The sequence below is a fragment of the Phoca vitulina genome, unplaced genomic scaffold, assembly GCF_004348235.1.
Source record: "Phoca vitulina isolate PV1807 unplaced genomic scaffold, GSC_HSeal_1.0 scaffold10, whole genome shotgun sequence".
NCBI classification, from domain to species: Eukaryota; Metazoa; Chordata; class Mammalia; order Carnivora; family Phocidae; genus Phoca; species Phoca vitulina.
Genome location: NW_022589713.1, coordinates 26392732 through 26404733, shown reverse-complemented (window position 1 = coordinate 26404733; position 12002 = coordinate 26392732). Strand labels below are relative to the sequence as shown.

The following is a 12002-nucleotide window of genomic DNA, read 5'->3' as shown; positions in this document are numbered from 1 at the left end:
TCTGGCAGGACCAATCAAAAATGGTCTGTCTGTACCTCTCAGCACATTGGCAGGGACTTGTTGGACCCCATACATGCAGAAAAGACACCTTTTTTCCCCTTTCTTTACTCCAAGAATTTGATTTTGTTAAGAACATAATTTTTTAAATGATGAATTAAGTTATGCCCATTGTAAAAATTTCCAATAAGACAAGTATGTGTGAGATTAAAAAGGGAATTTCCCTCCTTCTTATCTCACATTCTTCCATCCCCAAGTGTGCAATGTATACTATTCTAGATCTTTCTCTCTGCACATATAAATTGATAAATAGATTTGCTTGTTTGTTCAGATGTTTGGTCAGATGCACTGCATCTTTCTAATTTTACTCAGCAATATTCTGTGGACAGCCTTCCATGTCCAGGCATAGATGTGAACCACCTTTGCCTTATGTTTTTAAAGTCAAGCTTATTGAGAGGAAAATTCACATAAAACTCACCGTTATTAAGAGCACAGTTTGATGAGTTTTGACAAAGTAGACAAACAACAACCACTCGATCAAGATAAAGAACAGTTCCATCACCACCAAAGTTCCCCTTGTAGCTGGCTCTCATGACCATAACTGCCGGTCACCACTGAGCTGTTCTCCATCCCAATAAGTTTTACCTTTTCTAGAATGCCTTATACATGAAGTTGTGTGGTATGTAACCTTTGTGTTGACTTTAGCAGAATGCATTTGAGATTCATCCATGATACTTGTTTCAGTAGTTCATTACATCTTACTGCCATGTAGTATTGCATTGTACACAATTGGTTACACCACTTGATGGCCATTTGGGTTGTTTCTAGTTTCTTGTCATTACAAACAAAATAGTTAGGAACATTCCCGTACAAGTCTCTTTTGGTGGATATAGGTTTCATTTCTCTTGTATAAATACCAAAGAGCAGTATTGTTGTGTGGTGTGATAAGTGTATATTTAACTTTAAAAGAAACTGCCAAACTGTTTTCCAAAGTGGTTTACCATTCTGCATATTCCCACTAGCAGTGTGTGAGAGCTCCAGTAGCTCTCACCAACACTTGGAATTGTCAGTCTTTTTAAACTTAGTCATTCTAGTAGTACGTAGTGATGTTTCATTAAGGTTTTAATCTAGATTTCCCTAATGACTAATGATGTTGAGTATCTTTTCCTGTGCTCATTTGCCATTCATGTATCTCCTTTGGCAAAGTATCCGCGTTTTGCCCTTTTCTTTTAATTGGGTTGTTTGTTTCATTATTATTGAGTTGTAAAAGTTATTTATAAATTCTGATTACACATCCTTTATCATATACATGTTTTGCAAATATTTTCTCCTAGTCTTTGGCTTGTTTTTTCAACTTAACATTGTTTTTCAAAGAGCAGAAGTTTAAAAATTTTGATGAAGTCCAATGTAATGCTTTTCTTAAATGATTGGTGCTTTTTGTGTCCTATTTAAAAAACTTTTTTCATAGACGCAGAGAGTCAAATGCTGATTACCAGGGGTTAGGGAAGATGGGGAAAGTGGAGAGATATTGGCCAAAGGGTATGAAGTTTCAGTTATATAGGATGAATAATAATGTACACCATGGTGGTTGTAGCTAATAATACTGTTTTGTACAGTTGAAATTTTCCAAGAGAGTAGTTTTCAAGCATTTTCACTAGAAAAAAGGTAACCATATGAGTTGACAGATATGTTGATTAGCTTGACTGTAGTAATCATTTCACAAAATATATGTGTATCAAAACATCATGTTATATACCTTAAATATATACCATTTTTATTTAAGAAAAAAATTTTAATTTAAAAGGCGAAATCCAAGGTCACTAAGATTTTCTTGTGTTTTCTTTTAGAAGGTTAATAGGTTTCGCTCTTACATTTAGGTCTGTGATCTATTTTGAGCTAATTTTTACGTATGGGGCAAAGTAAGAGTTAAGATTAATTTTTGTTTGTTTTGCATATGGAAGACTCATTTTTCCAACATCGTTTGTTGCAAAGACTACTTTATTCTTTGTAATGACTATATAATGTTTCACTGAAGAGAGGTCCCATGATTTATTCAACAATCTTATATTCACGGAGAGTCAGGTTTTTTTAAATCTGAAGCTATAATGAACATCCTCGTACCTCAACTACTGGGCAGTTGAACAAGTATTTCTGTGGACTTTCTGGGCCAAATGACATGTGAATGTTATGCGTTGATGGGTACCATCAGATTGTGCATCAGTATACGTACGCTCCCACCTCCATGACCTGTGAGAGAAAGCTCAAGTTTTGATTGGCTTTATTGGTGTAAGCCTTTTACAAATCTCAAATAATTTCCTTCTGGATAATCTAATAGCCTGTGTTATTAGATTCTGAAAGATTGAGAGTCCTTCCAGGAGAGTTTGAAGAAAGATGATAACTTCTCAGTTAGGGTAACCCTGTAAGAAATAGGCTCATAAAATACACAGTCCATGGGAAATGGAAATTTACAGAGCTGTTTTCCTAAGTATTGGGGCTTATTAATACCTCTATGCTGGGCCTCCCCAAAGGGCAAAGGTGACTCACATCCCAGTGGTCTGAATGTGTACATGCAGCCTCTCCTAGGCAGGCCCTAACTCTTTGTGGCTGGCTGTCCACATTCCCTCTCACTTTCTCCCCATCCTTGCCAGAACCCTCTCTTGTACCAGACCCGGGCCAGCCAGCTGTATGTGCATAGGCACAAAGAGGGGGCTGGGAAATGCAATTGACTCAGTGTGCCTGGAGCATAAGATTATGCCAGTTTTCCTACTTTTCTTTTCATCCTATGGTGCTGTGATTTGATCAAATTAACTGACATTGTTGAGGATTAGGTGACAAGGATTGTCCTGGGGTACACAGAGCTATGGGACAGTGTTGTATCTTCAGGGACATTAACACAAGTTAAATAGAAAAGCAAAGTGATTTAGAAGCAGCTCAAAAACTGTAGCAGCAGGTGTCACAGGCAGGACATATTGATCCACCTTGTGCCAACTGCACAGTCAATGGTGAGATCTAGGTGTTGAGAGAAGGAAGAAATAAATTTGGCTTCACAGGAGGAATCTGAGCTGATGGTGAAAGTTCAGATTCTTGGCACCAGGTCACTCAAGAGTTACCTTCCTCCAAGGTAGACCGCGCTTTCTCCAAGCCACCAAAAGCCCAAAAGCCCGCTGCTGAGACTGTAGGTTTCAGGAGTTAAGGAGAACAAGCCTGAGAATTTCCTGGTGGGTTTAGCCAACAATCACAGAGCCTTCTGTCAGATAGTTTGGGAAGAGCTAAAGCTGTCCTGTTAATTTTGAATGTAGCCCAAGTTTATTTTTCATGCTTTCAAAAGATTTTCTTATAAACCCTTTGTCAGCTAGCTATTGCTGCATAACAAATCATCCTAAAACCGAGGGGTTTAAAACAGCTATTTTATATGCTCATGAATCTGTAATCTGGGGTGAGGTCACCTAGGCAGTTCTTTTTTTTTTTTTTTTTTAAGGTTTTATTTATTTATTTGACAGAGAGAGATACAGTGAGAGAGGGAACACAAGCAGGGGGAGTGGGTGAGGGAGAATCAGGCTTCCTGCAGAGCAGGGAGCCGGATGCGGGGCTCAATCCCAGGACCCTGGGATCATGACCTGAGCCGAAGGCAGATGCTTAACGACTGAGCCACCCAGGCACCCCCACCCAGGCAGTTCTTCAGCTGATCTCACCAGGGGTGACTCCTGGGACTGCCATCACCGATTGGAGACCTGCACGGGACTAGCTGATTCAAGCTATCCTCACTTGCGTGGTCAGTGCCTCATCTGAGGTGGCCAAGCACCAGGGGCTGGATGCTTCCCTGTCCCTGTTGCCCATCTGGTAGTTCCGACTTCTTGTGTGGCAGTTTCTAAGAAAAGACAAGGGCAGAAGCTGCCAGGCCTGTTAAGGCCTTAGCCTGAAAATGGCACATTGTGACTTCTGCCACACTGTACGGGTCAAAGCCAGTCCCAAGGCCAGCCCGATTCAGTGGAAGGGGGAGTGGACACCACCTCTTGCTGGGGAGAATGGCACACACGTACAGGGATGGGAGAGATTTTCAGTGGCCATCCCTGCGCCCGATCCACAGCTCCCTGGATTTCATTTTCGCTGTCTCTCTACACAGATTTTAACTCATGTATGATTCATCCCATGTTACCTCATTTAACCTTTCCAACAAACCCTTAAAGGGAACATGGCCTCCATTTTATGATAAGAAAACTGAGGCTCAGAGATGTCAAACGGTTTGTCTGCTGTCACAGCAGAGCCGGGAGTCAGATGGGACTGCTGCAAGAGCTGGGGAGTGTCGCCTTACACTCTGCCTTCCCCTGGGATGAGGATCAGTGCTCTTCCCCCAGGAGGCCCAGCCCAGAGTCCAGTAACTACCAAACCATTTCTGAATGAACTCCCACGAGGCACTGGGAGGACATTATGTAAATTAAAGTAAAATAGACAACTCCGTAGATTATTATTTTCATTATTTTAAAAATCTAAGGGTCTCTATAACAGGCTTTATAAACTCATAAGAGGTATTCGTTTAAGGATGCAGTACTTTTTACTCGAATTTTGTCTAGCCAAAGATCAAGTCATTGATGCTATTTCTCCAAATATAGTTTGATAATCATTCACTTTCTGTCTTTTCACTTATTTTGCTTTGGATGAGATAAAAGGTTGCTGCTTCTGGAGAGAGAATAAACCCTTTTTCCTAGAGAAAAGGAGTATTTTGGAAAATATACCTCCCCCATTTTTATTGGATGATTAAAGAAAAATAATCCAAGGTCCACTTTATGTTTGTCGCCCAGTGGGTAAAAAAGTCACAGGCCGACAGCAGAGGGATTGGTCTCTGTGGAAATTCACTTTGAATCAGGAGAGCCGATTCTGTGATGCCGTAGGACACCTCAGTTCCAAGCAGGTAGATGCTGGTGGATAATGAGGAAATCTGTCTGCCCTTTGAGGACTGCTTCTAGTGAACATTTGAGACTTGGCTGCCTTTTCATCAGCTCTTCAGTAGCCACTTACCTCAGTGTCCAAAAGAGAAAATTCTGACATGTTAATTTTAATGTGGGCATTTGATCCAGTGCTTGAGATAAATATAACCCTGTGGAGTACAGAGAAGGTTTAATGGGAAATGGTTGGCATTCTTTCTTGGTAAAGGCATGGGGAAAGGAGAGAGAGACGGGAGAGAGGGAGAGGGGGAGAGGGAGGGGGGGAGAGAGAGAGAGAGAGAGAGGCGCAAACAGCAGTGAGGAAGACAAAGACAGAGATAAGCAAGGCTTCACGGCAGCCTTGCCTTGAGAACTTGACACTTGCCAGACCCCAGCCAGCATGGTTGTCCTGAATCCAGTGACTTTGGGAATTTATCTTCAGCTTTCCTTCCGCTTTATCGTGTCTCAGCCTGCTTTCATCAACAGCGTCCTCCCCATTTCAGCAGGTAAATGATGACCACAACTTTCCTCTCTTCCATCTGTCGGGGGCAGGGGGAGGAAGGAAGATTGTTTTGCAATGTGCCCTGATATTTTCCCCATTCTGCTGTCGGAGGAGGGAGGCTGGAGGGAGACAGCCACCCCAGCAGCTTCCTGTCACCCGAGCTGTCTCTGAAGCTCCCTCTGTCCTTGTTCCAAATAGCCCCCACCCAGCTGCTCAAAGCCAGAGACCCTTTTAAAAATGACTTCTGCCTCTCCCACTTCTCCCCATTTGCTGCATGATTTCATTTTGACTGGGAATTGTAGCGAGCTTAAGAAAGGCACAGAGGAGTACAAGTGAGAGAGAAAGGAGTCCCAGACGTTTCTATGAATACATCCCTGACCCCTTCCAAAGGGGGCTTGATGCAAGGGGGATGTTGTGGAGCAAACACCCCTCTGCTGAGCTCGGGCAGTGTGCACCGCCAGGACCATCCCACTAGACGAAAGGGGAGTCCAGTGATGCTCCCATGGGCCAGGGCCCTTTGGAGGGATCTAGCAAGAACCACTGATCCTCCAGCCCAGTCTGCTTTCCTGTTGTGCTTTCTTCCTATCATGAGACTTCTATCTAAATAAGGCAGCTGGAGGTCCTGGGAGATGGGAGCTTCCTGGGGAGAGGTGTAGGCTTCCAGAGTGATAGCCTGGCCTGGGGTGGGCTGTCTGTCGGGCATAGGGCTGGGTGATTTGGGGGCAGGGGGCTTTTTATGCCAGCCTGCCAGACTTCTCTGAGGGCACCAGGCACCAGGTTGCCCTTGTCTCGTCTGACCCAGAGCAGGGGAAGTATTGTGTTACTGGCAGGGCCTATTTAAACCTTTCTGAGGAAACTCAAATGTTTCTGGAGGGCTTGAGGGAGGCAGGCAGACCCCAGGCTTGCTGCCTGTCCCCACATAGCCCCCCTCCATTCACCTCTGCCACCCCTGGCTTCCCCCCTCTCCCCCAGCAAAAGCAGTTTCAGTCATGCCCTCCAACTTGAGGCTCATACATACTTTCATGGAGGCAGAAATTTCACTCTCATGGCCTTTGCTGAAAACGCAGGTTCTCAGAGAGGACATACTTCTGAATCCTGTCCCCAACCTCTCTCTGTTCCTAAGCGCAGTACAGCAGCATGCTGTGCTCCCAGCACTGCCAGTGTCTGAGGGCTCTGAGGAAGTGACTCGGAGAAGGGCTGATCACAAAGGTGTGAGGAGCTGAAGGAGAGGGCGTGGGGTGGGGCGATTCGGGGAGAATATTGGGGAGTGAGGAGTAGGCAGGAAAGGTGAATGGTTGTGTCACCAGGGCTGTGTGACAGTATGCCCCCACAAATTCCACATGAGAGCACCACACTTCTTCTGGGAGCTAGTGGGTCGTTATTCTTCTACTTGATGGGGAAGCTTGGTAGTTAATTTGGTCTAAATCAGTGGGCTCTTAACCTCATTTGGGCTACAGAGTCCTTTGAGAATCTGCTGAAAGCTCAGGACTTAAGGAAACTCTGTCTTCTAGTTCTAGCTCTGCCTCTGGTGGGCTCTGACTTCTGGGAGACCGTCAGTGTTAGACTATAAGCACTATGTGGGCAGGGACTGTCTTATACATTATCACTGTTTCCCCAGGGTCAGAATAATGCCTGGCATGCAGTAGGTGCTCGGTAAATGTTTGATGAATGAATGAGTGAATGAAAGAATAATAACTTTTCTCATCTGTAGATTGGGGCTTGCCTTCATTTTGTATCACATAATTTAGATAGAGCCAAATGGCTACTAAGTTCTGAAAGCTAGAGAGAAAAGAACCTCTGATTTTTTTCCCCCAAACTCCTTGCCCTAGAGAGACCCCCGGTACAGCTTAGACATCTCTTAGGTCGGACTTTGTATAGATTGTAGCAGTCAGGGTAACAGCAGGAAAAGAAGCACTTCAGATGAAAAGACCTGAATGAAGGGACCACTTTAGAGGTGTGAGTGGGGTTAAGGGAACCGACGAGGGAAGTTGAGGAATTAGCAACCTTGGGAAGTCTTTACCACTCTTGTGCTTGAAAAGGCAAGAGGAAGAAATGGGGAAATTGATGCCAAGAAGATTTGGAACCTTAGAGGAGGGGCCAGTGAGCTGGAGCTATGACCACAGAGGGACTCAAAGAAGGGAGAAAGTAGAGAAGAAATACCCCAACCTCTCTCCTTCAGTCCAACCCCCTCTTGGCAGTGCCTTCCATTGGCCAAAGCCAGAGGGTAGGGGAGCCTCTGGATGCAGTGCAGGGGGGTCAGCTTCTGGGGTACACAGTGAGGGGGAGGGGTGGGAATGTGGAATCACTAGCCCACACAGCCACTGGCCTTTCCTGAGGAACTTCTAAATCCAGATCTTCTGCTTGTGAATGTGGTCCTCCTTAGGCATTTGGTAAAACAATGGGGTAGACTTAGGGGGAATCACTAAGGAGGTAACAGCTCAGTAGAGCAAAAAATACCTGCTTTCCTCTGTAGAGTCTCTTAGCTTTGTTCCTTCATTTAGTTGCCATGGCTTCTTCATAGCACGGTTCAGAAATAAACTTATGCCCTGAAATGGCAACTGTTCTGTGACACAGGACAACTTTAATCCTTTGAAAATATTTTCCAATAATTTGAGGTGAAATATTCTATGTTCAGAAGCTTATAAATTTTTACTCTCAAAGAAGACAAGCCCAGTGCTCGTAGAAATCAGGGCGACCCACCATACCCTAGTGAGTGCCTACTGTGTGCCTGGCCCTATGCTAAGGGCTACAGAGGACACAGAGATGAGTCGGATCCTGCCTCTGCCCTGGGGAATCTGTGGTCATCCGCTGCTGAAACACAGGCAGCATGTGCTAATTGGCCCAGGGAGGGCATGATGGAGGAAGAGCTCTTACAGGCTTGTAGAGCAGTACTTTCCCTCATAGCTGAGCCAGTCCTTCACTCTCTTCAGGAAGGACTGGATTCTAGCAACTCCAGACACACAGCACCAGCTATCTAGGTCAGAGGTTCATTACCTGGCAACCTCCACTGCCGGGTCCCACAGGAGAACCACAGAAGGGAGCAAAAAGCCTCAAAGAGGCCAAGAGTGATGATAGAAATCCCAGCACTAAAGCACATGCATTTGATATACAGGAAACCAGCTCAGGCCCTTACTCCAAATCTACTAACTGTTACTTTAGACAGCATTCTAGCAGACTTGCAGAGCAGGTTTCTAGAAGGGTGGTAAATTGGGTGCGGCACATTAGGCTGGGAAGGGTGAGTTCCTGCTTACAATGGACACCATGACCACAACAACAACAACAAAAAACAGCTGACAAAACTGATTATAAGAAAAATGGCAAATAAGCAGAGAATAGTTCTGAGATCAAAAAGAATAGTAGACTGGAATCATTTTGGAATTATTTCTAGAGCCCCTGTTCTGTAGGTAACACCATTGACTTATAGCACATTAATTGTTTTTCACTATATGAGCATGAATGACCCAGTGAAGACTGAATTGTGTGTACCTAATTTTGCTTAAGAAGGCAGATAAGTGTCAGCTATATTTTAGAATGATTTCTACTGAACATGGCCCTAATATTTAAAATCTCTGGAGCTGTAACTTTGGTATTGTTTTAACTATCGCTGAGTAATGAACCATCCTAACACTCAGTGGCTTAAACAACAATCATTTATCATTGAAGTTCATGTGTTTGTGGGCCAACTATGGTCAGCTGATCTAGCCTGGGTTTGGCAGGCCCTGGCTGGGCTCACTATGGGTCTGTGGATTGACTCAGCTCCAAGATCCATTCACAGATGTAGCTCAGTGGTTGTACAATTTCTAGAATGTGGTGGCACGGACCCAAGGACAATATTTATAGAAGGGCAGACCTTCCACACACTTTGACTTATATAATTCTCACAGCACCTTTGGGATGCGTGTGGCATGACTCCCACTTTTCAGCTGAGGAAATGAGGGCTCAGAGAGGTTAAGTGACTTACTCAAGATCACAGAGCTAACATAAAATGGGGAGATCTGGAGACTGGAATCCTACCCTCTGACTTTAAGTCCAGGGCTTTTACCAAGGTAGACCAATGTCCATGGACAAATAGTGATATTAATTTTTCAGGTCCTGCAGACTACCTTCCTGTCCTTCAGAAACTCTCCTCTAAATTCTTTATTCCCTGTTCCCTCCTACCTTCTCCTCAGCATTTCAACACCCAAAGCTCTTAGCAAAAGATTGAAGATTACCTTATACTAAAGTGTGTAGGACCAGCCAGGGTACTACTTTATCTCTCTTTTGAAGGTATTTGCATTTTAATGGGCACTTAAACTAAAGGATGCTCTAATAAAATGAGCTTCAACCAAGGTATTGTGGGGGAGGAGACCTCCTGGAACCAGGGGAATACCACTACCCAGACATTCTCTTCAGACACTCTGAGCCAACCTACCCTAGGCCCACCACAGAGACATGTGCCTTCCCTTTTCTAATACAGGGTTTCCCAGCTAGGCAGGAGCTCCCCAGGTGATGTTTGGGTCTAAGCCTCACAGACCAGATGATGAGAAGACCCAAATGTAGTCCGATAGAATGAGATCATGTGGAAAGATGTGAATACTGTCTGGGCACCAGAATCTTCTGTTGGCTGCTGAGATATGAGCCAGAGCAGGGGTTTTGTGGCCAAAAAGACCTGATGTCCAGCTCTGCACTCCCCTGCCTGGAAGCCAGCCAGGTCACCACTTGGGAACCATTCATGTTCTGGACAGTAGATTATGGGCCATTTATTTGTGTCTGATCCTGATCAGCCACTGTTTAATGTTCTATAATGCACTTCTAGCCATCTCCTCTGATTTAGCTTTTCCTATTTCCTCTGCATAATCCAATCAGAGAGGGCTCTTAAATTAGAGGGCTCTCCATGGGGGCCGGCCTCCTGCTTGGCCTCCTACCAAGCCTCTGAATAAAGCCGTGGGTTCAGCTGCAGCTCAGATAGAGAGAGCTGGGTGTGAGATGGGAGGCTGTCCCTTCTGATATCCAGGGCCGGACCTCTGCGTCACCATCCGCCACACTCACTCCTGCTTCCCCCAGATTTACAACCACACAAAAACAGCATAGCTCCAGAATGAATAGAAAGCCCTCGGGCTTCAGTGAGTCACCAAATAAGCTGGCATCCCATCTTCTTGAAATGTAGTTCACATTGTAAGCACCTACTCATATTACTCTTTAATTAGTACGAATTAGCCCCCAGCCTCTTGTTTTGCAAACCATTTTCACAGCTACGTTTGTATTTGCTCTTCACAGTAGTCCATACTGGGGGTGGGGAGTCCTGGGTTTGAATCCTGATCGAGTTGGTCATGAGCTAGGTGATTGCAGGGAAGTCACTTCACTGAAGTGAGCTTCAAATTCCTCACCTGTCAAATGGGTGTCAAAGTCTGTCTCACAGAATGGCTAGAAGTATTCATTCAACAAACACTTAGTAAGTGCCAACTGCGTATCTGGAACTGGGATGCAGCCGTGAGCAAACAAGCAGATGGACCCCTGTGGAGTCCTGTGATCACCCTGAGAAGAACTTGGCCAGGCCAGCCAGCTGGGCCCCAGGGGGGAATAAAAGACATCTGCCACACAGATGGAGCTCACAGAGCAGCCCAAGGACCAAAGCCAGGCTCCATGTTTGGCTATGTTCACACTTCATGTGGTAGATGTTTGTAGTGCTTTAAAAAAAGAGGAATTTTTTTCATTGCCTTAGTTGCTAACATTTAAAATAGAGTGATTTAACATTAAAAAAAAAAATGCTTCTGATGTCTCTTAAAAAACAACAACAGGGGCTCCTGGGTGGCTCAGTTGTTAAGCATCTGCCTTCGGCTCAGGTCATGATCCCAGAGTCCTGGGATCGAGCCCCGCTCGGGCTCCCTGCTCAGCGGGAAGCCTGCTTCTCCCTCTCCCACTCCCCCTGCTTGTGTTCCCTCTCTCGCTGTGTCTCTCTCTGTCAGATAAATAAATAAAATCTTTAAAAAAACAACAACAACAACAGACTCTTGATAAGTGGGACAACCTGGCAGTCCTGACCCACAAGCCATATTCTGATATGACAAGGACTGTTTGGAATGCAGTGCTGGCTGACTGCTCAGTCCCAGCTCCTCAGATCCCCACTGTGCCCTCTTGTCTTACGCCTGGTCTACCTTCCTTAACACGTGTACCTATCTAGCCCTATCTGGGCATGTGACTTTTTGGAGTCTGGGGCCAGAACCCCTGCTGGCCTGGACTCTGCCTCCTCCTCCTTTAGAAGCCTTGGGTTATTTTTCCAGAATTCCCGAGCTCTGCAGAGTTCAGTTTGAACATCAATGTTTTAGATCAGCGATTCTCAAACTATAGCGCTTGTTCTCAGCCCTGGCTAGACCTTAGAATCACTTGGGATGTTCTACAGAAGCCCAGTGACCAGGCTGAACAAACCAATTAAATCATTCTCTGGGGCATGTGCTCCGGCATTGACGGTGTTTAAAGCTCTCCAGGTGGTCTAATGGCTAGCTGTGGTTAACCACCAAACTGTAGCCAGCGTCAGCATCACCTGCAGGGCTCGCTGAAACCCGGACCACTGGACCCCACCTCTGGAATTTCTGAGTCTGTAG

At 45.1% G+C, this 12002-nt stretch overlaps 1 protein-coding gene across 1 annotated transcript in view; it reads left to right on the top strand.

Annotated features, from left to right (window-relative positions):
• Positions 1 to 3639: 3639 nt before the first annotated feature.
• The window catches only part of COLQ (collagen like tail subunit of asymmetric acetylcholinesterase), a 60821-nt gene continuing 52458 nt past the window's right edge, over positions 3640 to 12002 (top strand). The window contains exon 1 of the mRNA XM_032408741.1: positions 3640 to 5425. Coding sequence (XP_032264632.1) covers positions 5320 to 5425 — 106 coding nt within the window. The 5' untranslated portion in view covers positions 3640 to 5319. The remainder of the gene's footprint in view (positions 5426 to 12002) is intronic.